A 27,486-nucleotide genomic window follows, 5' to 3' on the forward strand; every position below is an offset into this window, starting at 1 on the left:
TCATTAACCTAACTACTTAATGGAAACACGATCACTGGGATTTGTAACTTCATTATAGAGACTGGCTCCACGTTAGACAGACCAGAGATTCTTTAGAGATACTTGCACTCCCATTAGAAAGACTGGTACCCTATTAAAGAGACCGATACCCCCATTACAGAGGCTGGTACCCCATTAAAGAGACTGGTGCCCCATTAAACTGGTTGGTACCTCATTAGAATACTGGCACCCCATTAGACAGACCGGTATCCCATTAAAAAGACTGGTACCCCATTAAAGAGACTGGTACCCATTAAACTGGCTGGTACCTCATTAAAGAGACCTGTACCCATTAAACTGGCTGGTACCTCATTAGAATACTGGCACCCCATTAGACAGACTGTACTCCAATGAAAAGACTGGTAGTGCTCTAAAAGTGTTCTTATTGCATTAAAGTTACTCATTGTCTATTTAAAAGACTCCTATCCCATTCGCAATAGATCACGTTATTTATGAACACATTATTATGAACACAAATATTTTCTTTGATCAATATTTATAATTACTTTCATAAATCAAAATATATCAATACAAATTACTGACCCCCCTCCCCCCCAGGCCCCAGAAGTGGTTCTCCGCCTCCACATCCTCGAGGCGAAGGATCTCAAGATGAAGAGCGTCTCAGGTTAGTATATGAGGCCAGGAAAAGAGGCTCTTTAATTAACGCCCTTACTTGCCAACGCCCATGGCATTTGCATCTTTTTTCGGCATCTTTAAAACTCTTTTTGACGCATTTACATTGCTTTTTACGCCTTCGCACCTTTTTTCGGTGCCTTTACATCGCTTTTTGAAGCTTTCACATCGCTTTTCGGGGCCTTTAAAACTCTTTTTGACGCATTTACATCGCTATCTGACGCCTTTACATCGCTTTTTGACGCCTTTACGTTGCTTTTTGACGCCTTTACATCTCTTTTCGGCGCCTTTACATCTCTTTTCGGTGCCTTTACATCTCTTTTTGGCGCCTTTACATCTCTTTTCGGTGCCTTTACTTCTCTTTTCGGTGCCTTTACATCTCTTTTTGGTGCCTTTACATCTCTTTTTGACGCCTTGATATCTCTTTTTAACGCCTTTACATCTCTTTTCGGCGCTTTTACACCTCTTTACGGCGCCTCTACATCTCTTTTCGGTGCCTCTACATCTCTTTTCGGTGCCTTTACACCTCTTTTCGGCGCCTCTACATCTCTTTTCGGTGCCTCTACATCTCTTTTCGGCGCCTTTGCATCTCTTTTTAACGCCTTGATATCTCTTTTAAACGCCTTTACATCTCTTTTTACGCCTTTGCAACTCCTTTCGGTGCCATTAAAACTCTTTTTGCCGCATTTACATCACTTTTTGATGCCTTTTCATCTCTTTTCGACGTCTTTATATCTCATTTCGACGCCTTTATATCTCTTTTTAACGCCTTTATATATATTTTCGACGCCTTAATATCTCTTTTTAACGCCTTTATATATCTTTTTGACGCCTTTATATCTCTCTTTAACTCCTTTATAACTCTTTTCGACGCCTTTTCATCTCTTTTCGACGCCTTTTCCTTATAATTGAGATATTATTATACTGCTTCAAGTGAACGGACTCAAGCAATAGGTATTAATAATAAAATCTCACTTTATCATCCGTCATATTCATACTCAAGTAGTGAAAATAAGTAAAATTATTTATCCTTGCAAATAAATTTAAGTGCATGAGAAAATTTATTGGTTAAATGGCGAGACAAAATTTTTTATTTATTATAAACAAAATTATAAGACTTTTTAAATAACTTATATTAGAATTAACACAACATATAAATGAGTGGGACTTTGTCAAAATAATGATCTAATTTTTATCCCCTTGTGGGTCATCCTGACTCAGTTTGGCCCCACAAAAGGGCTTACTAGTCCCACTTTCAGTGAGTGCATCAATATTTAGACAATATATAAGTAAGTATGTACAATATATACGTAATAAGTATATAAGTGAGTGCATCACTATTTAGACAATTTTTAAGTAAGTAAGTATATACAATATATACGAAATAAGTATATACTTGAGTGCATCAATATTTGGACAATTTGATGCTTTATTTTTCTGAGTGCCTGTTTAGCCACCCCGCCCCTCAGATGAGCCTCAGCGCAGCCCACGCTAAAAGAAGGCTTTGTATATCAGACCATCAATAGACCCTTCAGACATGCTGCTTAGACCCTTCAGACATGCTGCTTAGATCCCTCAGACATGCTGCTTAGACCCCTCAGATATGCTGCTTAGACCCCTCAGACATGCTGCTTAGACCCTTCAGACCTGCTGCTTAGACCCCTCAGACATGCTGCTTAGACCCCTCAGACCTGCTGCTTAGACCCCTCAGACATGCTGCTTAGACCCCTCAGACATGCTGCTATTACTTTCCTACATAATTATTTCTCTTCTTACTTTCCTTCATTATTATTAATCCTGTTATTTTCCTACATTATTATTTATCCTGTTACTTTCTCACATAATTTTTTTCCTGTCACTTTCCTACATAATTATTTATCCTGTTATTTTCCTACATAATTATTTATCACGTTACTTTCCTACATCTTTATTTATCCTGTTACTTTTCTACATAATTATTTATCCTGTTCCTTTCCTACATAATTATTTATCCTGTTACTCTCCTACATAATTATTTATCCCGTTATTTCCTACATGATTATTTTTCCTGTTACTTTCCTACGTAATTATTTATCCAATTACTTTTCTACACAATTATTTATCCTATTACTTTCCTACATAATTATTAATCCTGTTACTTTCCTACATAATTATCTATCCTATTTCTTTCCTACATAACTATTTATCCTGCTACTTTTCTTCATTATTAATAATCCATCCTTGCAGGATCGACCAACCCGTACGTGACGGCCAGTCTGTCCCACAGCAGCCACAGGACCCGCCTCCTCCACCAGACCCGGTGTCCCAAGTGGGACCAGCGCTTTGACATGTGAGACCGCGACCGGGGACTAGATAAATAGGCGGTCTAATGAGATAAATATGTTATAAATAAATTAACGAATAAATGGTTTACTCCCTAAATGGTAATAAATAATGGGAGTGGTCTCTATTTCGGCCCTCTAAATGTTCATAAACAATAGGAGTGGTCCCTATTTCGGGACACGGATATTAGTGAGTCAACTATGGACCACTCCCTATAATTGGTGATAAATAATGGGAGTGGTCTGTATTTCGAGACATGGATATTAGAGGGTCAATTATGGAATTGATGAGTCAATTATGGACCACTCCCTAAATGTTCCTTAATAATTGGAGTGGTTTCTATTTCGGGACATGAATTTTAGTTAGCCAATTATGGACTTAATGAGGGGATTTAGCGGAACAAAAATGCTTGTGGGTCACTAATGGATCAAGTCAGGCATTATAAAAAGTCTTAAGTGCCTAAGGGGAATTATTGGCACTGATGCGTGAGAGAAATGTCTGCGTGATGCTATTGGACTTATGTCTACTAAGTCTACTACGACGTCTACGAATTACGTCTACTAATGTAGACGTAATGGCGGTAATCGGAAATGGTTCTTGTTTGTCTCTGTTTTTACAAATAAGTGATTTTTTCATTTACAAAATAATTTTTTGCGTACTTTTGACAGTGTTGTGAATAATTCAAACACTTTTTATTTGCAGGAAATTCCAAGACGTCCAGAAAGAAGTCCTGAAACTCGAAGTTTGGTAAGTGAGAAAACTGTAAATAATCAAGTGAATTTTAAAATTGTAAAACATTTTTTAATAACTAAGATCCGAGTTTCAATTTGTTGTTTATAATACGTTTTAAGGTAATTTGAAAGTCAAACATGAATGTATCAATAGAGGATAAAATATTTATGTATTAATTATTATCAAATACTTTCATAAAAATTCTCGTTATTATTTTATCAAATATTTTAAACTTAATTCATGTATGACATGTTGGTGAATATTATTTAAATTATATCGGAAAATATTATATATAATTAAAATTTCTACCAAGAACGCTCTTTTCTATTTTTATTTTCAGTGAAGTTCAAAAATTTCAAGATTACAGAGAAATAAACTGTATGGTTTGCAGCTATAAATTGTTGTATTCACTAATTTTTACGTTTATTCTCAGTGGACTTCAACAATTTCCAGATTTTCGATGAAACTTCAACCAGAAGTTTAGTGGTGTTTTTCTTTGAATTCTGGTATAGATTTTTTATTTATATTCCCATTTTCACCTAAAATTTTTCCAGAATTTTTAGAAATCATCCAGAAAAATTTCCTGATTTCAACCATCAACTAAAAAGCGCGTGGTTTGCCTGTACTTGTTTTAATTTCGTTATCAATTAATTTTCACTTCAATTGTCAGTGAACTTAGACATTTTCATTTGTTCTATAAAACATTACCGGTACCTATAATGTGTACTTACACATATTTATTTGTTGTATAAAACATTACCTTTGATGTGAACTTGCACATTTTTTGTTTGTTCTATAAAACATTACCTCTAATGTGAACTTACACATTTTTATTTGTTCTATAAAACATTACCTATAATGTGAACCTACACATTTTTAATTTATTCCAGAAAACATGTATAGTGTGAAAAACATTACCTATAATGTGAAAAACATTACCTATAATGTGAACTTACACATTTTCATTTCTTCTATAAAACATTACCTATTATGTGTATTGTTTTCCACCCCTACACGTCAGGCACGAGCACGAGCACCTGGGGGTGGGGGTGGTGCGGGACATCAGGGACCTGAAGGGGCTGGGGCGCCTCGTGAAGGGCAGCACCGCCCCCGACCACCTACTGCTGGGGGGCGTGCTGCTCCCCCTCAAGGTGGGGGGGATGATGGGGATGGGGGGAGGGAAGAGATGATGGGGGATCAGGGGAGGGAAGGAGGAGGGGAGGGAAGGAGTATGGGAGGGAAGGAGGAGAGGAGGGATGATGGGGGATGAGGGGAGATAAGAGAAAAATTAAAACAATTGCAGAGATTAATCGAAATTTATATAGCAATTTTGATCGTGAATTAGGCTAATCGTTAAGAAAGTTTTGCCTTCTCAAATTTTGCCTAATGTTAAAATTGTAATTTTTCGCGTAATGTTAAAATTGTAATTTTTGCGTAATTTTAAAATAGTAATTTTTGGCGTAATGTTAAAATTGTAATTTTTCGCGTAATGTTAAAATTGTAATTTTTGGCGTAATATTAAAATTGTAATTTTTCCGCGTAATTTGAAGAGACAAATTTTCTCCTGAAATTTTGTGTAATATTATAGGTACTATATTAAGAATAAAATATTAAATTCAACCTTCGTCAACAGGATATCCCGGAATCAGGACTAGAGAAATGGTATCCCCTCATGAAAGATGACTCCAACCCGTCCAACTCTTTGTCATCGTCTAACTCCAACTTATCAGTTGGTGGAACCCAACTTTCTTCAACTTCTAGTCACACTTTCAACCTCACTTCTCAACTCACACACTTGAAAAATACAGGGGCCGCCCTTATCCACTCAGGACACAGTCCGAATTCAACACACAAACAAAGAGGAGAGTTGAAAATTTCAGCTTCCTTTGGATGCGCTGAAAAATCTGAAGTTTACTCCATTAAAACCTACGAATCGCTGCTGGTGAAGTTCATCCTGCATTACGTTGAAAATGTGCCTGATGTAAGTTATATTTCTTAACAAAGATGTTATTATAGTTAGTTAATGTTTAAAAAATATAACTCAGTACTCACTGCAGTGAGTGACAGAAAGCGCATTTTCTCGTTGACAAAAACGTGAAATCACTGACGGACAGACAGACAGACAGACAGACGGACGGACGGACGGACAGACGGACATGGCGAGCACAATAGCGATTTTTTTCCATAAATGAGAAAATGCGCTAAAAAGGCCACATTAGTATTGGTAAAATTCCCTTTAAACGTGCCAAGTAAAAATAAGAATGAGATTTTCACGTTGAAAAGACATTGAACTCGCGTTTAAAACAAATATGGGATGAGATGGAGGCGGTATAAGGGCTAATTGATGTTTTTTACACATTTGTTTAATATGTCGTTTGATAAATATATTTTTAACGCATAACTATCTTTTAATAATATTTTAAACAAATAATCCCTAGCTTGAAGGGATAATATGAGCAGCATTTCACGTTGCTATTTTATTTGTACTTCCTCCTACTTTATTACTAATCTACTTTACTCTTGTTTTTAAAAATTATATTTAAAATTATAATCTTTCCAGTGCGGTTGCCGTGGTACTGCTAGCTGCCTCCAGAGGGAGAGGGTGACTGTGGCACCATGTTGCAATTTCATTTATGTTTAACCTACCTAGATTTTTTCATAGTAATATTTAAAATTAATTACCCTTCCAGAGAGCTCCATGGTGCGGCCAGCTTCCTCCAGAGGGAGTGGATGCCTTTGGCACCATGTTGCAATTTCATTTATGTTAACCTACCTCCACCTTTATCAAAATTATATATAAAATGAATTAACCTTCCAGAGGGCTCCATGGTGTGGCCAGCTTCCTCCAGAGGGAGTATGTGCACTGCACATCATGGCGCTGATGGCAGGGCTCACTGAGCACCATAAGCTGCTGGCCCTCTGGACCGCCGCCTGTAGGACCAGCAATGTGGACTGCGTGTGGCTGTCGCAGGTCCTACAGAACATCCTCAGCACAGACCAGGTCACGCCATTTTCTTTATCCATTGTATATAATTTAGTGGTTATATAAATAAAACACAGCTATCGGGGTTTATATAAATATAATTTGGGGTTTATATGAATAAAACTGCCTTTATTGTTTGTAAATTCCGAGTTGTAGAAATAGAATTTACTGCCTTTGTAAATTGTAATTTTCGAGTTGCAGAAATAAAATTTTCTGCCTTTTTAGTTTGTAATTTCTGAGTTGTAGAAATGTAATTTACCGCCTTTGTCGTTTGTACTTTCCGAGTTATGGAAATAGAATTTTCTGCCTTTGTAGTTTCTGATTTCCGAGTTGTAGAAATATAATTTACTGTCTTTGTAGTTCGTAATTTTCAAATTGCGGAAAAAATGTACCTACTCTCTTTGTAGTCTGTAATTTCCGAGTTATAGAAATAAAGTGTTATAATTCTACCCTACAAATATACTATAAGTGACTAAATCACAACTAAACTCGTTTTTCATGCCCCTACAGAGCGAGTTCACTGCAGACCAGCTGCAGAGTCTCCACGACTCCCTGCTGGCTTGGATGAGTCACGCTGAGGACAAACTCTGCAGCCTGCACAGCCACTACCCTGCAGAGCGAGGGGTAACTTCAGCACATCAGCTGGGCGGCCTGCTCAGGTAACTGGGATATTGCGAGGGTAACGGGTATTGCGAGGGTAACGGGTATTGCGAGGGTAACGGGTATTGCGAGGGTAACGGGTATTGCGAGGGTAACTGGGGTGTTGCGAGGGTAACCGGGGTATTGCGGGGGTAACTGTAGTATTGCGGGGGTAACCGGGGTATTGCGGGGGTAACTGGGGTATTGCGAGGGTAACTGGGGTATTGCGAGGGTAACTGGGGTATTGCGGGGGTAACTGGGGTATTGCGGGGGTAACTGGGTATTGCGGGGGTAACTGGGGTATTGCGAGGGTAGCTGGGGTATTGTGAGGGTAACTGGGGTATTGCGAGGGTAACTGGGGTATTGTGAGGGTAACTGGGGTATTGTGAGGGTAACTGGGGTATTTCGGGGGTAAATGGGGTATTGCGAGGGTAACTGGGATATTGCGAGGGCAACCGGGGTATTGCGAGGGTAACTTGAGTATTGTGAATAATCTCAGTACATTAATCACTGCACGGTGCCACTGTTACATATTAATTAATTAATATTTAATATTCCCAGTGCATGACATAAAATGTAGAACCTATATAGAAAATATATATAGTCACTACACGGTAGCTAGTATTGCATATTAATTTAATAATAAGTAATTTAGCAATATGTAATTACTTCTATAATATTGTCTATTTAAATTATTCCTCCAATTAGATGTTAATGACACTCTTAATTATTACATGGTATGATAGTTACATGGTATCATATTTAACATTTTTTTATTCCGTTTTAAAGTAAAAGTCAGAGCAAAAGTTTCATAAGCGATCGACAAGGCAAATGAGGACACTCGGTTTTGTAGTTATAGTTTATTTTCAATCATTTATGTCATCATTTATGTGTGGTTTAATTCATGGTATCTTTCAATACTTAACTAATTTTTGTCAAACAATCTGGTTATTTTTTGGTGTCCTAAAAGGTTTATTTATTTCATTTACTTAGATGTAATGAGGGTAACTCAATGAGGGCAATCTTATGAGGTTAACTTAGATGTAATGAGGGTAACTTTATGACTGTAACTTAGATGTTATAAGGGTAACTTTATGAGGGCAATCTTATGAGGTTAACTTAGATGTAATGAGGGTAACTTTATGACGGTAACTTAGATGTTATAAGGGTAACTTTATGAGGGGAAACTTAGATGTTATTAGGGTAACTTTATGAGGGTAACTTAGATGTAATGAGGACAACTTTATGGGGGTAACTTTATGAGAGTATCTTTATGAGGGAAACTTAGATGTTATGAAGGTAACTTTATGAAGGTAACTTATATGTAATGAGGGTAACTTTATGAGGGTAACTTAGATGTAATGAGGACATTTTTATGGGGGAACTTTATGAGGGTAACTTTACGAGGGTAACTTTATGAGGGTTACTTTATGAGGGTAACTTTATGAGGCTAACTTTATGAGGGTAACTTGATGATGGTAACTTTATGAGGGTTACTTTATGAAAGTAAGTTTATGAGGGTGACTTTATGAGGGGTAACTTTATGAGGGTAACTTCGTGAGAGTAACTTCATGAGGGTAACTTTATGAAGGTAACTTTATGAGGGGTAACTTTATGAGGGTAACTTCGTGAGGGTAACTTCATGAGGGTAACTTTATGAGGGTAACTTTATGAGGGTAACATTATGAGGGTAACTTTATGAGGGTAACTTTATGAGGATAACTTAGACGTATTGAGGGTAACTTTATGTGGGTAACTTAGATGAAATGAGGGTAACTTAGAAGCTATGAGGGTAATTTCGGTGTAACTAGGGTAACTTTATGAGGGTAATTTAGCAGTAATGACGGTAATTTGTGACCTGAACCACTGTCTCGCAGAGGCCTACGCCTGCTGTCCAAGTCTCGCCTCAGCGCCGAGTTTCTCGTCGACCGGAAAATTGACGTCGAGCAGATGGTCAGGAAAGCCGTCGAGAAACACACGTCGCAGTGGTCGGTTGAAATTAAATAATCAAATTCAATCAAATAATCAAATTAATCTTGACCACTCTAATTAGAACTTAAAATTATGAATTCAAATCTCGAAGTTAAATTCTCGAATAATTGTATAAGTATTAATATTCTTACAAAAGTGAATTCAAATCTCGAAGTTTAATCTCGAATAATAGTAGAAATTTTCTAATAATAATATTATTCTCACATTAATATACATACGAAAGTGATTTTGACAATTTAAATTAGGACTTGAAATTATGAATCAAATCTCGAAGTTAAATTCTCTAATAATAGTAGAAACTCTCTAATAATAATATTAATCTCACATTAATATACATACGAAAGTGATTTAGGCAATTTAAATTAGGACTTGAAATTATGAATCAAATCTTCAATTCAAATTCTACAATAATAGTAGTAATTCTCTAATAATAATTGTAATCTCACAATAATATTCTTACGAAAGTGATTTTGACATTTTAAATTAAGATTTGAAATTATGGATACTAAGTAAAAGTTTTAATAAATAATAATAATATTTAATAAATAATATTAATATAACAATATTATTCTAGGTGGCTAGCGCTCTTAGAGCGTGAGCTCAAGGACAGCTTGACTCCTGATGAACAAATTCTGCGCGTTATCAACATCACTGATGAATGCTACACATTCATTGAACTCGCAACATCCCTCTACAGTCCAGTCTTCGTCAAGTGAGTCACAGTTCAGTCATTGTCAAGTGAGTCACAGTTCAGTCTTTGTCAAGTGAGTAAACAATTTCAGTCTTTGTCAAGTGAGTCACAGTTCAGTCTTTGTCAAGTGAGTTACAATGCAGTCTTTAATAAGTGAGTCACATTTCAGCCTCTGTAAAGTGCGTCACAGTCCAGTCTTTGTAAAGTGAGTAAACAGTTCAGTTTTTATCAAGTGAGTAAACAGTTCAGTCTTTGTCAATTGAGTCACAGTTCAGTCTTTGTCAAGTGAGTCACAGTTTAGTCTTTGTCAAGTGAATCACAGTTCAGTCTTTGTCAAGTGAGTCACAGTTCAGTCTTTGTCAAGTGAGTTACAATGCAGTCTTTAATAAATGAGTCACATTTCAGCCTCTGTAAAGTGCGTCACAGTCCAGTCTTTGTAAAGTGAGTCACAGTTCAGTCTTTGTCAAGTGAGTCACAGTTCAGTCATTGTCAAGTGAGTCACAGTTCAGTCTTTGTCTAGTGAGTCACAGTCCAGTCTTTGTCAAGTGAGTCACAGTTCAGTCTTTGTCAAGTGAGTCACAGTCCAGTCTTTTTCAAGTTAGTCACAGTTCAGCCTTTATTAAGAGAGCCTTTATTTCTCTCTTTCTCCATTATTTTTTAACCTTTCAACCATACGGAAAGATCGCTTATCGATTAAAAAATTTTATTTCCCAAATTTTAAATTTGCTTATGTTAACCAAAAGTTTTATTTCAGAACTTTTTATTGAAATAAAAAATGTTCATTTTGTTCAAAATTTTCATATGTTCAAAATTTTCATTTGTTCCAAACTTTCATTTTGTTCAAAATTTTCATTTTATTCAAAATTTTAAATTTTGTTCATAATTTTCCAGCGATTTTGGACTACCTTATCTACGTATAGTCTACCTGTTCATCACGAAGAAGCTGAACCCCTGCGTACGGCCTCTACTTATGAATGTCTACAGCCGTCTACTTAGCAACCATGCCGGCAACAAGTGTCAAGACACTGGCAACAAAAACGTACCAACAGATGCTAAAAACCACTATGCGCTCAATGCTGGTACGAGCCTCTGGCAACTATACATCAACCTTGGTAGAATACACAAGTAAGTATCGATATTCATGTTCTAAAATTGAATTAGTCCTTTTAAACAATTTATATTGAGTATAGTATTCAAATTGGTGCTGCCAAACAAATTAAATTGAGTATTTAAATTGGTCCTATCTAACAATTTATATTGAGTATGTAAATTGGTCCTATCAAACCATTTATATTGAGTATTAGAATAGGTCCTATCAAACAATTTATATGGAGTATTTAAATAGGTCCTCTCGAAAAATTTACATTGAGTATTTAAATAGGTCCTATCAAACAATTTAAATTGAGTTTTTAAATTTGTCTTATTAAACAATTTATATTGAGCATTTAAATTGGTCGTATTAAACAATTTATATTGAGTAATTTGCATAATAGCGATAGGGAATGAGGATCAATATTTTTTTCAATCCATAAAATATCATTTTTTCTGCGGTAAATTATAAAATGTTAGATTGAACAACAGATAGAAACTCTATCGGTGGAGATATCACTTTAATATTTAGGTAACCATTAAATATCAAAATAGATAATAAAATTGAATATTAAAATTAATAGATAAAATACACAAACACATTTCAATACTTGCATCCACCATAGACATATTTTTCGCTAAATTTCAAATATTTTTGTACCTTTTTTCCATAGTACTCGAAAACATGCCTATTTCCACAATCTAAGCACTCATTCCTCCTCCATTTGCTCCAATTAAAAATTCAGCTTGCACTTATCACGTAGATATGCTTTTTATTTTTGTATCCCCTTTACACTCAGTTTTGAACCCATTTTGCCCCCATTTGGAATACACTTTACACCAATTTTATACCCATTTCACACCTATTCTATACCAATTTTACACCCACTTTACTGTTACCATACCAATTTTACATCCACTTTACATCTATTCAATAGCAATTTTACAACCTTTATACTCCCATTTAACACACATTTTGAACACTCTGCATACGGTAGGTACTCATTTTTTACCCATTTTACAAACATTTTTAACCCTCTGTTACTCACTTTTCACCCATTTTACACCCTTTGTTTACTCACTTTTAACCCATTTTACACCATCTATTTACTCACATTTCACTCATTTTACACCCACTTTTCACCCATTTTACACCCTCTGTTTACTCATTTTTTACCATTTTACACCCTCTGGTCACTAATTTTTCACCCATTTTACACCCTCTGTTAACCCACTTTTCACTCATATAAGAGAATACCAAATTTTTACTCACTTTTCACCCATTTCACACACATTTTTAAATCTGTTTTCTCACTTTTCACCCATTTTACACCCTCTGTTTACGCACTTTTCACCCATTTTACACCGTCTGTTTACTCACTTTTCACTATATTTACACCCTCTGCTAACCCATTTTTCACTCATATTACACCGAATTTTTACTCACTTTTCGTCCATTTTACACCATCTGTTTACTCACTTTTCACCCATTTTACACACATTTTTAACCCTCTGCTTACTCACTTTTCACCTATTTTATACCCTCTGTTGTCTCAATTTTCACCCATTTTACACCATCTGTTGTCTCACTTTTCGCCCATTTTACACCATCTGTTTACTGACTTTTCACCCATTTTACACTATCTGATCACCCACGTTTCACCCATTTTACCCCGAAATCGCACATTTTTTCCCCCTTCCAATCATTTCACCCACCCTCGCCCCCGCAGACAGGGCTCTACGATGCCAGCTGAGGTGCGCAACGAGTCCGGGGTGCGTGAGTACCACAGATGGTTCTCCAAGGGCGTGATGCACTGGATGCAGGTGGCTCAGACCAGGATACACGGCATCATCAGTAACGCTGTCACTGCCGACCAGCTCGTGCCGTGTGATGAATACTGCAACTTTAGTTCATCTGCTACTGACGCAGTCACCGTCTTCTTGGGGGTGAGTTTATTGTGGTGACTAAGACAGTTACTGTTTTAATTGTTGAATATGAGGTGATTGTGGTGACTAACGAACTTACGGTCTTTTTAGGGGTGAGTTTATAGTAGTTAATTTACAGTTACGCTTTTAATTGGTGCGTGTTGGGTGATTGTGGTGGCTAACGCAATCACTATTTTAATTGATGAATATGAGGTGATTGTGGTGACTAACGCAGTCACGGTATCCTGGGGGGTGAATTGATAATGACTAAATTGTGACTAACGGCGACTAACGCAGCCACTGTTTTCCTGGTGGTGATTTGATGGCTAATTTTTCAATTATTATTTAATTTTAAGTTAATTTATTCTCTATGGATAACTGGATGCGAAACCGACTTGAATTCAGTGAATGTTTTATAATTTAATCCATAATTTGGAAGAAGATTTTCAATTTGTTTAAGCTATGATGCGTGTGTATTTCGATAAGCATTACGTTGTTATATATCAGAGATTGTTTGAAAAATTTGTGGTTTCCGTGAAAGTGATTAGATAGAAAACGTTCATGAAAATATTCGATTGTAGAACATTCATTTTCCTCAAGATCGTTGTTAAATTGAAAAGTTTGTTGTACTCTCAAAAGACATTTAACGGCGAACATTCATTTTTCTCATGAAAGTGCTTAAATGGAAAATATTTCTTTCAAAAATTATCTTAAAATACGAGTAAATACTATTACAAAAATGAAAATATTAATATAATTATTAATATTAAAAGGAAAAAATATTTTAAAATTACCATAAAATACGAGTAAATACTATTTAAATAACATAAATAATAATATAATTATTAGTATTAAATGGCAAATATTTACTTAAAAAATTACCATTAAATACGAGTGAATACTACTAATATACAAAAATAATAATATAATTATTATTTATAATAATATTAAACTTGTATCCAGGTTCGCAATTGGTGGCTGGAGCTGGCGTGGCCGGACCCTCAGAACAGCGGTGTTCTGCTGGGCAAAATATTAGAAGATTTGTGCTGCTGTGCGACGTATTACTGCGACCTGCTGCGGCACAAAGTTGACTCGATTTACGTCGCGCAGCAGGGCGAGGGAAAAGTCTTCATTACCAAACAGGTGCGTAATCTTTGCCCTAGATATATGTTAAAAGTTCCCTAGATAAACGCTAAAAGTTCACTTGATATACGTCAAAAGTTCCCTGGATATACGTCAAAAGTTCCCTAGATGAACATTAAAAGTTCCCTCGATAAACATCAAAAGTTTCCTCGATATGCCCTTTTTTATCCCTGTCTTGATATCAATTCCTGAAATATTTTCGATTTCTTTTCGCAAACTTGCAATCTGATTCTTGAATCTTAATTATCTTAAATACTGAAATACTCCTACTTATACTTATCTTAAATACTTAAATACTCTTACTGAAATACTGAATTATCTTAAATACTCGCTAAAAAGTCGTTAAAAGTTGGTATGTTGTTAATATTTGTTTTAAAATTCAATAATAAATTAATAGAACTTTCGTAATAAATAATTCAGCTTCGAATTACTTAAATTACCCGAAATACTTCTACAAATTCAAAAGATAATGATAAATGAATGAAACTTATTAACTTTCAGATCTGCATTGGTCTTAACAACATAGAACGAGTGCGGGATGAGGTGGCCAAACTGCCTGAAGTCTTCCGAGTTTCCGATTTATTAGAAACCATCAGCAAAGGCACTCCGGATTCAACAAATTCTGAAGCAAACAGAGCGGCCGCTGAACAATTCAAAGGGACTTTCCAGCGACTTATTTCCAGCGCTATGGAAAATATGGAGACTAAGCTTACAGAGTTTGTTGATTCTGTTGTTGATAAGGTGAGCGTTGAATAAGAGTTAAAGATATTAAACCAATATGATATAGTTTAAAATATAAGTGAATATTAATATTAGTTGATACGAATTTATTTTATAGAAGTTGGCGATATAAAAATATTTATTTCAAATATTATAGCACTGCTTTTTCTCTAATGATGTGGTGCGAATCTTATCACTGAGTTAAAAATTTAGAGATAGTGTGAAAATTAAAATAAAATTATTTCGATGATTCAATCCGTTCGTAAAATAAATTGAGAACGCAAACATGAATTTTGACAACCCATGAGTCAAAAATTTTCGTCTTTAGAGCTATTTGTTTCATTTTTAGAATAATAATCATCTTAAACTCAATATTCCGTTAACTATACTACTTTTCCATTGTTTAATTTCGTATTAAAACTGGAAACTGAAATCAAAATTATCGTTTTCTCTAATTCGGATCAAATTGACTCTCAAATTTTACGCATTTTGCAGAACGTATATGATATTTGAAAATTTTTACAGTGTAGTTTTTTTATGCCCGGTCGATAGAATTGCCATTTCAGTCGCGTTTGATAGATACGGTCACATCAGTTAATCGTCCTAGAAAAACTAAAATTTTGATCCTAGTACGTTCTAAGTAAAGTATTTATTTAACTCATGTTATACATGAGAAATTATCAAAAACCTTGAAGGAATGAACAGAGAGCAAAAAATTTACTTTACATTTTTTAATATTGAATATAAATTAATTGTAATTTAATTAATTATATTATTTGTAATACGAACACATTAAGTAAAATTAATAAATCAAAAACTACAACACAAATTTTATAATGTAACTAAAATTACAGTGTTCAATAATAACGTAAAATATTGAATGTTACATTAGGATAAGATGATTATTGTTTTAAAATATATATAAATATAGCACATTTTTGTTGCTACGTTTGGTCTTTCTGTCAGGTTGTTACAAATTTTTAGCATGCACCTAGTCACGTATTCCTATATAAGTTAAACGTAATATATTATTAACCAATATAAATTATTATTATAGATTCACTCATATAGTCTTATGCCAAAGTTAAATGAGTACACCAGAATACAATAAGAATACAGTGTGTTTAATTCCAAGATTTCGGGATTCTACTAGTTTAAAGAATTCCAATTCTAGAATTACAATTGAAGAATTTCAATTCTAAAATACCAATTCTACCAATTTCGTGATTCTACTAATTCTAGGATTCTACCAAATCCAGGATCCCATTAATCCAGGATCCTACTAAATCCGGGATCCAATTAAGTCAGAGATTCTACTTAATACAGGGTCCTACTAAATCCATGATCTTACTGAATCCAGGATCCTACAAAATCCAGGATCCTACAAAATCCAGGATCCTACTAAATCTAGGATCCTATTAATTCCAAGATCTTATTAAATTCAAGATCTACTAAACCATGATCCAACTAAGTCCGAGAACCTACTTAATACAAGATCCTACTAATTACAGGATCCTATTAAATCCAGAATCTCACTAAATCCAGGATCTTACTAGATCCAGGCTCCTACTAAATTTAGAATCCTATTAATTCATGGATTCTAATAATTATACCAATTTCCAGGTGCCCGGGATCCTACTAAATCCAGATCCTATCAATTTCCGGATTCCAATAATTCTAGTAATTGCCCAGTGTCCGGTATCCTAATAATTCCGGAATTCCAATAATTCGACCAAAGCCCATACTCATGTGAGGCTCAGTTCAGGGCATGGATATTGCAACTAACTGGGCTGGGAATTTTATTTTATTCATTAACTTTCTTACTGTTGATTCCTTCATTTTTTTATATATATATTCTTTTTTATTATTTTCATTTTAAGTAATTTAGTATTAAGACATTGCTTGAAACCCTCGATTTCATGAATAATATTATTATTACAAAAGATTTTTTGCGGACCTGCTCTGTTTCTCGGCCCTGTCGTGTTCCGCGGCTTCACCGTGGAGTGTTCTCTTCAACAGGTGCTAGGGAGAGTTCGAGTCAGGCAGGCAGATTAAGTTAGGCAGGATTTTAAAGATTAATGATAAAGAGCCAATTAATTAAAGTGATTGATTAAAGTAATTAAAGTGACCGAAGTGATTAATTAAAGTGATTAACAATTATAACTCAAAACTCAGTCGTGGGGCCGCATTGGACTGGTCTTCAGAGGCCCCCGCAAATTTGAAAGAAAAAAAAAACAGGTGTCCAGGATCCAATTTAATCTGGGCTTCCAATAATTCTAACGATTTCCAGGTGTCCGGGATCCTACTGGCCGGACTCACGGACGCGTGTGAGGCCCACAAGCCCGAGCTGCTGCTGGGGGAGGTGCTGGACCCCGGGCTGGCCCTCATGAGGGAGGTCCTGCAGGATACAAACTTCAGGAGGTTCCTACTCGCCCTCTGGAGGTGTCTGCTCGAGCTCATCAGGACTCTTGTCCTTAGGAGTGCTGAGGTTGGTCCTATATCCTCTATTATGTCCTTTTTTCTTCTTTTATTTTTCTCATGTCATTCCAGGACGCTTATCCTTAGGAGTTCAGAGGTTGGTCCAATATCCATTGTAATGTCATTTTTTCTCCTTTTTTCTTTTCTTTTCCTCATGTCATTTTTTTTTTGCTCACTATGACCTCAAAATACAGTCGAACAAACCGCCATGATAATTGCTTTATAGAATAATAATTATTTTTTTGGTTCCTATACACACTAATTCTATATTGTTTTTCGTCAGAGATAATAACTTTTATTGTACAGTATATTTTTCTATTCTTTTGCTACAGAAAATTTACCATTTATTGGCATATACTAGAAAAATATTCGACTTTTTGTTGAGAACATTATAAGTTGACCTTTTCATGAAAATTTCTTTCGGATTTTTGTTATACCTCAATTACGTTATGAACTTTATAACATTATTAAATACTTACTTATAGCAATAAGTACTTACTTATAGTATTAAATACTTATACTTAACTTATATAAAAGAATAATATATTGTTATATTTTTATAATTATAATATAAAATATTACTATTAGTAGTATTTTTTATAGTATAAAATACTAATACTATAACATTTTAATACTCATAGTATTAGATACTACTTATAATAATAAATATTTACTTATAGTATTAAATACTTATAACTTATATAGAAGTATAACATTTTGTTCTCCACAGCGCCGTAAGCCGGAGTTCTTCCAAGCGGTCCACGATGTCCTCTGCAGCAGCCTGCTCTTCTTCACGCCTCTAGGAGGCCTAGAGCAGGAGGAGGCCATCACTGATGGTGTGTATATCTAGAGCAGGAAGAGGCCATCACTGATGGTGTGTATATCTAGAGCAAGAGGCCATCACTGATGGTGTGTATATCTAGAGCAAGAGGCCATCACTGATGGTGTGTATATCTAGAGCAGGAGGAGGCCATCACTGATGGTGTGTAGGAGGCCATCAGTGATGGTGTGTATATCTAGAGCAGGAGGCCATCACTGATGGTGTGTATATCTAGAGCAGGAGGAGGCCATCACTGATGGTGTGCATATCTAGAGCAGGAGGAGGCCATCAGTGATGGTGTGTATATGTACAATATATAGCCAACCACTATTTATTTTTAATTTTTCAAACACAAATAATTAAGTATATTATCCTTCACATGCATTACATTACTCATTTATATTTTTTTTGTCACAATCTAATTACAAGACTCATTTTAAACACTATAATCACTCATTTTTTTAACAATGAATACACTTTTTTCCCATAATACAGACTGTACAAGTCTGCTAGAGCTGCTCTCGACGCTGCTGCTATCTACCAGCCACACATTATATTTTATTACTCAATTAAATACAAATAGTTAAGTATAGCATCCTTCACATGCATTAAAATACTCATTTTCATTATAATAATCACTAAATTTTTATTAATATAAATTACACTTTTTTCCCGATAATATAGACTACACAGTCTACAAGATCTGCTCTCGACGCTGCTGTTATCAGTATAGTATCTCTCATTTATATTACAATATTCATTTTAAACACAATAATCCCTCATTTTATTAACAATAAATACATTTTTCCCCCATAACACAGACTACACAAGTCTCCTAGAGCTGCTCTCGACGCTGCGGTTATCTAGTAATCAAACATGCATAATTAAGTATAGTATCCTTCACATGCATTACAATACTCATTTTAACACAATAATCCCTCATTTTTTAACAGTAAATACACATTTTCCCCCATAACACAGACTATACAAGTCTACTAGAGCTGCTGTTTTCTACCAGTCACACATTATATTTTATTAGTTAATTAAAAACAAATAATAAAGTATGGTATCCTTCACATGCATTACAATACTCATTTTAAACATAATAATCACCAAATTTTTATTAATATAAATTACACTTCTTCCCCCATAATATAGACTACACAAGTCTGCTAGAGCTGCTGTCGACGCTGCTGTTACATACCAGCATCCATTATATATTATTAATTATTCAAACACAAATAACTAAGTATGGTACGGTATCTCTCATATACAATACAATATCAAATTTTTTTACTAAATTCACTATTTTTTAACAATAAATACTTTTTCCCCATAACACAGACTACACAAGTCTGCTGGAGCTGCTCTCGACGCTGCTGTTATCAGTATAGTATCTCTCATTTATATTACAATATTCATTTTAAACACAATAATCCCTCATTTTATTAACAATAAATACATTTTTTCCCCCATAACACAGACTACACAAGTCTCCTAGAGCTGCTCTCGATGCTGCGGTTATCCAGTAATCAAACATGCATAATTAAGTATAGTATCCTTCACATGGACATTACAATACATTACAATACTCAAACATTAAAATACTCATTTTTAACATAATAATCACTCATTTTTTAATAATAAATACATTTTCCCCCGTAACACAGAGTACACAAGTCTGCTAGAGCTGCTGTCGACGCTGCGGTTGTCCACGTCTCAGCTCATCGGCCGCTACTACCAAGAGCGCGCCGAGGAGCGACAGCTGCTGTCGGTCACGTCACGGGGCGACCTTTTCGTCAACGTCAGTGACCGTTTGTGTTGTTATAGCTTATGCGTGACCATGTAGCCATGTCTGATTCGTGACTATGTCTTTTTTGTGACATGTCTTTTTCGTGACCATGTCTTATTCGTAACCATGTCTCGTTTTTAGCCATGTCAGATTCGTGACTATATCTTATTCGTGACTATATCTTATTCGTGACCATGTCTTTTTTGTGACATATCTTTTTCGTGACTGTGTTTTATTCGTGACCATGCCTTATTCGTGGCCAGATCTTATCCATGACAATGTCTTTTTATTGACATGTATGAGTTGTGACCATGTATTATAAATCTTGACCATGTTTTATTCGTCATCATGTCTTATTCGTGAACATGTCTTTTCCGCGACCATTTCTTATATGAGACCATGTCTTATTCATGACCATGTTTTATTCGTAGCCATTACGTTTAATTCGTAGCCATGCCTCGTTATTGACGTTGTTTCATTCGTGACCATGTCTAATTTGTGACTTTCCACAGGCCATTTATGAAATCATTAGATTTTTCTCATTTCAATGGCTAAATTATATTATTATAATCATTTATTATATATTACTTAATTATCATCATCCCATTACATCATTATTATCTATATATATTAATTTAGCATATTATATATACTAAATTATAATATATTATCAAGCCAGCTGAACTATCTTGAATTTTCAGATGTTCTTTATCATTATCATCATATATTATATATTAATTAATTGTCATCAATAATAATATAATAATAATAATATAATATATATAATATATTATTACATAATATATTAATTTAGTAAATTATATTATATTATTAAACCAGCTGAATTATCCTGAATTTTCAGATGTTTTTCACCCGAAGCTCGAAGCTCGTGGTTGAGGTGGTGATGTCCCGTGACATGCAGACCGATGATGACTCGTCCAGCCAGGGGTCCCGCAACAGTCACGGGAAGGCCCCCACCAGCCCCTCCCACGTGCCCGTGGACCCGTACGTCAAAGTTCAGCTCGTACCCAGTGACCTCTTCCCAGGCGCGGTCACTTACACCACGAAGGTTATGAAGAGATCTGATCCAGCGATATTCCAAGAAACTTTCACTTAGTGAGTTATGGGACTTTCTTTCGTGCAATAACTTTTACTTAGTGAGTAATAGGACTTTCTTTTATACAATAACTTTCACTTAGTGAGTCATGAGACTTTCTTTCATCATATAACTTTCACTTAGTGAGTTATGGAAGATATATACAATAACTTTTATGCAATAACTTTCACTTAGTGAGTTACGAGACTTTTTTTCATTCTATAGCGTTCACTTGGTGAGTTATGAGACTTTCTTTTATACAATAACTTTCACTTAGTGAGATCTGATCCCGCGATATTCCAAGAAACTTTCACTTAGTGAGTTATGGAAGATATATACATTAACTTTTATGCAATAACTTTCACTTAGTGAGATCTGATCCCGCGATATTCCAAGAAACTTTCACTTAGTGAGTTATGGAAGATAAATACATTAACTTTTATGCAATAACTTTCACTTAGTGAGATCTGATCCCGCGATATTCCAAGAAACTTTCACTTAGTGAGTTATGGAAGATAAANGCCTAGCTCCTTATCGAACCCGGTGGAAGTCTAGTAGCTACTTCAAACTATCGCCAGTCATGAAAAGATCCGATCAAATGATACGAGTTTAGATCTCTATGAACAAGGCACGAAAAGGAAAAGAATCGGCGACAGGCCACATCAGGCCTACACTTCAGCGCCGACATCACTATGTTATGTTATGTTATGTTATGTTATGAGACTTTCTTTCATTCTATAGCGTTCACTTGGGGAGTTATGAGACTTTCTTTTATACAACAACTTTCACTTAGTGAGATCTGATCCCGCGATATTCCAAGAAACTTTCACTTAGTGAGTTGAGACTTTCTTTTATATTATAACTTTGAATTAGTGAGTCATGAGACTTTCTTTTATACAATAACTTTCACTTAGTGAGTCATGAGACTTTCTTTCATCATATAACTTTCGCTTAGAAGATCTGATCCGGCGATATTCCAAGAAACTTTCACTTAGTGAGTTATATGACTTTCTTTTATACAATAACTTTCGATTAATGAGTTATTGGACTTTCTTTTATCCTAGCTTTCTTTTATCCTATAACTTTCACTAATTCAGATGTGAGACTTTCTTTCATCCTAACTTCTTTCATCCTATAACTTTCACTTAGTGAGATATGAGACTTTTTTCATCCAAACTTTCTTTAATCCTATAACTTTTGCTTAGTGAGTTCTGGGACTTTCTTTCAGGCAATAACTTTCACTTAGTGAGTTATGAGACTTTCTTTCATCGTAACTTTCTTTCATCCTATAACTGTCACTTAGTGAGTTATGAGACTTTCTTTCATCCTATAACTTTCACTTAGTGAGTTATGAGACTTTCTTTCATCCTAACTTTCTTTCATCCTATAACTGTCACTTAGTGAGTTATGAGACTTTCTTTCATCCTATAACTTTCACTTAGTGAGTTATGAGACTTTCTTTCATCCTAACTTTCTTGCATCCTATAACTTTCACTTAGGGAATTATGGCACTTTCTTCCAAGCGATATATTTTACCATATCATGAATTCCAGACGACAATTTCTTCCACATTGAGTCGCTAATGCAATAAAGTGAAATGTTTTTATCAAAAAGATATACTATATGATATTTTCTTTCACGTAGATTTGTGATACAGTAGAGCGGTTCCAATTACATTTCCTAATTCATCATTGAAAAGTATCCACTATCATTTTTTCCCGTTGAAAATGTAAGCCCCAAACTATTCTGTTTCCTTGCTGAATAGTTAAAAAGCTACCAATGCTTTTTTAAAAAGCTTGCTCAAAAACTATCTCAAACCATCTTATTTCCCCGTTCAAAAGCTACCACAAACCATCTTATTTCCCCGTTCAAAAGATACCACAAACCATCTTTTTTCCCCGTTCAAAAGCTACCACAAACCCTGTCTCTTATACACATCTAGATGTGTATAAGAGACAGCAGTAGAGGTGTAGCTCTGTGGGTTAGAACCTCTTATGGGGCCCAGCAAGTTAAGTTATATGCAGAGCATCAATCAGCTAGAGAATCAGTGTGGTGTGAACTTACTCTAAAAGGCAAAGATAGCCTTCTCNCAAACCATCTTATTTCCCCGTTCAAAGGTTACCTCAAACCATCTTATTTCCCCGTTCAAAGGTTACCTCAAACCATCTCATTTCCCCGCAGCACGTTGAGCGCTGAGGACCACAGCGTGCGGGAAGGGTACCTGCTGTTCACCCTCAAGGACCACAACTTGGCTCGCTCCAACACCTTCATTGGGGAGGCTGTGGTACCTCTGGCTGGGGTTGTGGTGGTGGAGAGTGAAGCTATTTCATGTCAACCAAAAACACAGCAACTGAAGCTCACACGTCCCGGCATCGAAGCAGGTAATGAGAAAACACTTTCTTAACAGGTTATTTATTATTTTCTTATTTGTATAGTATTATGATAATATTTTTTAATTTATCTTTATTTTATATCCGCCATTCAAGTTTTCCTAAAAATTGTTCATTTCTATTTTTTTATTTGAAAACAGAACATGACTAAATATGATACAAAATATCATTAATACCGTTTTTTTTAATTTTCATTCCTGCATGAGGACAATATATGAATAAATAATGATAAGGAATGACTAAATTAAGTTCTTAATGTCGTTAAAATTTATGGAGCTTTACACGTACAAAAGTCTGTATATAAATTGAAAGAGCGTATCATTTATGACGTGAACTATCAAGAAATATAAAGTTATGTAAAGTGACAGTTCATAACATAACATAACATAGTGATGTCGGCGCTGAAGTGTAGGCCTGATGTGGCCTGTCGCCGATTCTTTTCCTTTTCGAGCCTTGTTCACAGAAGATCTAAAATCGTATCATTTGACCATATCTTTTCATGACTGACGATAGTTTGAAGTAGCTACTAGACTTCCACCGAGTTCGATATGGTGCTAGGCATTTCAAATCTGAACATATATTTTTCAATAGCTTTACCTAGTCTGTTCTTGAACGCATATTCTTGAACATATTGAACGACCACTGGATAAAACCGACCAAAGAATGTCACTAAATATATATAACAGCATACATATCAAACTAAGGCTAGTGAAACTGATCGAAAAACAACTTGTCACTAAAAGAAAACCAACAGCATCATCCTAAAAAATTTTCTGTAATGTTTTCACCGTTGTGGGTTTAGTAGTTACTATATTAGGCAATTAATCTAAAAATTCTGCAAAATAACTTAAATATTAGCGTAAGTCAAAATATGCTAATTTTACAATTGTAATAACTTCCTACATGTGGATCTAGTTGAGTTAAAATGTCATTGCTGGATAAAAGCTTCATATTAAATTGAATTTCAACCAAACTCGAGAGAGATGTTAATTTTACAATTGCGCAAATGCCGTGATAATAGCATGTATGTTAGATTAGTAGTTTTGCAATTACGTAATTAGAGTTTAATTGCCGAAATAAAACTTGAATCCACCCAAAAAACGTAGAAAAAGTAATTTTACAACAACGAAGTGACAGTATTTATTTCAGAAATGTGGTTAACTATTTCTTAATTATGTAATTAAGGGATAACTGCCGCAAATGAACCTGGATCTCCACCAGATTCGAAAAACCAGTTAATTTACAATTACGCAGTGTATGTAATTCAGAAACTAATAAAACCCCAGGCCTAGATTTATTAACGTCACTGAGCAGCGAATAATGTAACATGTATCTCGAGTTTTTAGAAATTCAAGTTCATTAGCAGTACTTATTTTTTGGTAACTCAATATATCAAAGACTGAACCCACATAACTTAAATAATTAATATCACTGCGCTGTTGTGAAATAAATATATTTCTTTTGTTTGGCTGAGATCTGAGTTTATTTGCTGTTGTATCTCTAAATTACATAATTCAGTAACTACTGAACCCGCATCATTTTTGAATCCGTTAACTATGACTCATTTTTTAATCCGTTACCTATGACCCATTTTCTAATCCGCTAACTATGACCCATTTTTTAATCCGTTAACTATGACATATTTTTTGATCCGTTACCTATGACCCATTTTTCTAATCCGTTACCCATGACCCATTTTTTAATCCGTTAACTATGACCCATTTTTTAATCCGTTTACTATGACCCATTTTTTAATCCGTTAATCATGACCCATTTTTTTATCCGTTAACCCTGACTTTTTAATCCGCTAACCCTGACCCATTTTTTAATCCGTTAACTATGACCCATTTTTTAATCCATTACCTATGACCCATTTCTGAATCCGTTAACTATGTCCCATTTTTCAATCCGTTTACTATGACCCATTTTTTAATCCGTTACCTATGACCCATTTTTTAATTCGCTACTTATGACCCATTTCTTTAATCCGTTATTTATAACCCATTTTTGAATCAGTTAACCATGACCCATTTTTTAATCCGTTACCTATGACCCATTTTTTAATCCGTTAACTATGACCCATTTTTTTAATCCTTTAACAATTACCCATTCTTTACAGCCTACAAACCACTAGCAACCCTCCGCCTACGCAGAAGTGCTGACCACGTCGCTTGCACTTTTTTGAGAAAAATAGCTCCGAGATTCGCCGAGCCTCACGTCAGGAAAGAATCAAAAGACAGCAACGTTCTGCCAGTCCCTGACGAAGATAAAGCTTCGGAAAAGGGCGGAAGAAGCCCCAAGATTTTTGACCGACTTTTCGCATCTGCCGTTAAACACGACAGCTGAAAAAATTGTTACAGTAAGAAATTCCGGCATGGAATTTTATCAAAAGTCATGAGTTCTCGAAATAAAAAGTGCTCTAGATTTTTATAATAATCATTCAATATATGATGGTATTTGAGGCTTAGTTGACAAGTTTTCGCCGTGACTAAATAAATAATTTGCACTTTCAATAATGGGGAAAAAATTATCAATTTAACTAAACATGTATCATTTAAATATTAAATCACACATTATTACTATTGCTGGCTGATTCCAAACTAACACTCAACAAAATTTCAAAAAGTTTTCGTGTATTCAAACTCATTTTGAAAATTGTTGTTAATTTGAGATGGAAATAGGTAGGCATGAGGTAGAAAAATTGTAATTAGATTAATTAATTAAATAAATAATTAATTAATGTGTCATTAGACGTGATAAATTGAAGTAAATCAGCTTCAACTCGTGTATATTTGTATAATTTGGCATGAGATGTTTTTAATGAAAACCAAGGAGACATTTTTGGGCAAAGTTTTAATTTGTTTTCCTCAATTTTCTCGACTTATACTTTGTGCAGAAAATTGAAGAAAACATGAATGCCTACAGATATTTTTCCTTGGTCTTCAAAAAACCTGCATGAAACATGTTGTTTTATATGTATAATGTGAACAACATTTCTTCAGTTCTTATTAGTATTGTTGAGGATTTAAAGCCGTCACAATATAGGGTAAGTAGTAATAAATAAGTTGATTTTACCGTGTAATACTCCGATCTTCTTTTTATACTGTAGGGCTTCTAAATTTTTCAATTAAAGTCACAATATTTTTATATGATAGGAAAAAGTTTCAACTATTTCTTATTTAATTAAGTTTGTTAATTAACTGTTTCATTATTTCCAAATGTATAATCATCATGTTAATAGGGAGGGATCTGTCAACATTAGTTTTTTATCTTAAAACATATTTTAGAAAAAGTGTTATTTTTGAAACTTGTATACATGAATCATAATTATAATAACAGAAATTCTGAGGCGTTCAATGGACATTTCACACATGTTATTTCCATTTGTATTTCACTCATTCGTTATGCAGATTTGAATTATTATTTTTAGTTGATACAAGTCTTAAATATCACTATTGACGCATAACGATCGTAATGAGTGGTTCTCTCAATATTAAAAAAATTCTCAGAAACCTGTAATTTGGTTAAAATAATTAGGAAAATATTACTTCTAATGCATTTACTACAATCATCATTTTATAATTAAATCAGAATTAAATTCATTGTATTATGTAAATAAATATAATTTTAATCCACTAGATAAGTATGTAATATATATAATAATACTATATATAGTAGCAGTACATAGCATATATATAGCAGTAGTATATATATAAATATATAATACTGCAACTTAATAAGATATATTCAGTAGCAGTATACCGGCAGTAAAATAAATTTCACCCGAACTCTCTTGATAAAAATTTCAATATTCATCCGTCGAAATTAAAAAAAAATTTATGGTGTAAAATCGTGGAGTGGTAATCTTTTTTATCGGTTTTGTTTAAATCATGATACGATGTAGTGTTATTATTGCATGAATATAACGTACACACATATTACATACAAATATTGATAAATTTAATCAAATTCACGAAACCCCTTTTAACCAAATACTCAGG

General features: G+C 34.5%; 1 protein-coding gene across 1 annotated transcript in view; it reads left to right on the forward strand.

Annotated features, from left to right (window-relative positions):
• LOC108683250 (protein unc-13 homolog 4B) overlaps positions 1–26,227 on the forward strand; it is a 34,126-nt gene extending 7,899 nt beyond the window's left edge. Inside the window, exons 4-22 of the mRNA XM_018172550.2 lie at positions 598–664; positions 2,899–3,001; positions 3,697–3,741; positions 4,748–4,877; positions 5,360–5,707; positions 6,545–6,727; positions 7,220–7,368; positions 9,226–9,336; positions 9,915–10,052; positions 10,923–11,156; positions 12,851–13,067; positions 14,010–14,189; positions 14,691–14,930; positions 17,200–17,397; positions 18,118–18,223; positions 19,878–20,011; positions 20,862–21,115; positions 23,277–23,476; positions 25,605–26,227. Coding sequence (XP_018028039.2) covers positions 598–664; positions 2,899–3,001; positions 3,697–3,741; positions 4,748–4,877; positions 5,360–5,707; positions 6,545–6,727; positions 7,220–7,368; positions 9,226–9,336; positions 9,915–10,052; positions 10,923–11,156; positions 12,851–13,067; positions 14,010–14,189; positions 14,691–14,930; positions 17,200–17,397; positions 18,118–18,223; positions 19,878–20,011; positions 20,862–21,115; positions 23,277–23,476; positions 25,605–25,831 — 3,264 coding nt within the window. The 3' untranslated portion in view covers positions 25,832–26,227. The remainder of the gene's footprint in view (positions 1–597; positions 665–2,898; positions 3,002–3,696; positions 3,742–4,747; positions 4,878–5,359; positions 5,708–6,544; positions 6,728–7,219; positions 7,369–9,225; positions 9,337–9,914; positions 10,053–10,922; positions 11,157–12,850; positions 13,068–14,009; positions 14,190–14,690; positions 14,931–17,199; positions 17,398–18,117; positions 18,224–19,877; positions 20,012–20,861; positions 21,116–23,276; positions 23,477–25,604) is intronic.
• Positions 26,228–27,486: the final 1,259 nt, after the last annotated feature.

The sequence above is a fragment of the Hyalella azteca genome, unplaced genomic scaffold (assembly GCF_000764305.2).
Source record: "Hyalella azteca isolate HAZT.00-mixed unplaced genomic scaffold, Hazt_2.0.2 contig11821, whole genome shotgun sequence".
Taxonomy (NCBI): domain Eukaryota; kingdom Metazoa; phylum Arthropoda; class Malacostraca; order Amphipoda; family Hyalellidae; genus Hyalella; species Hyalella azteca.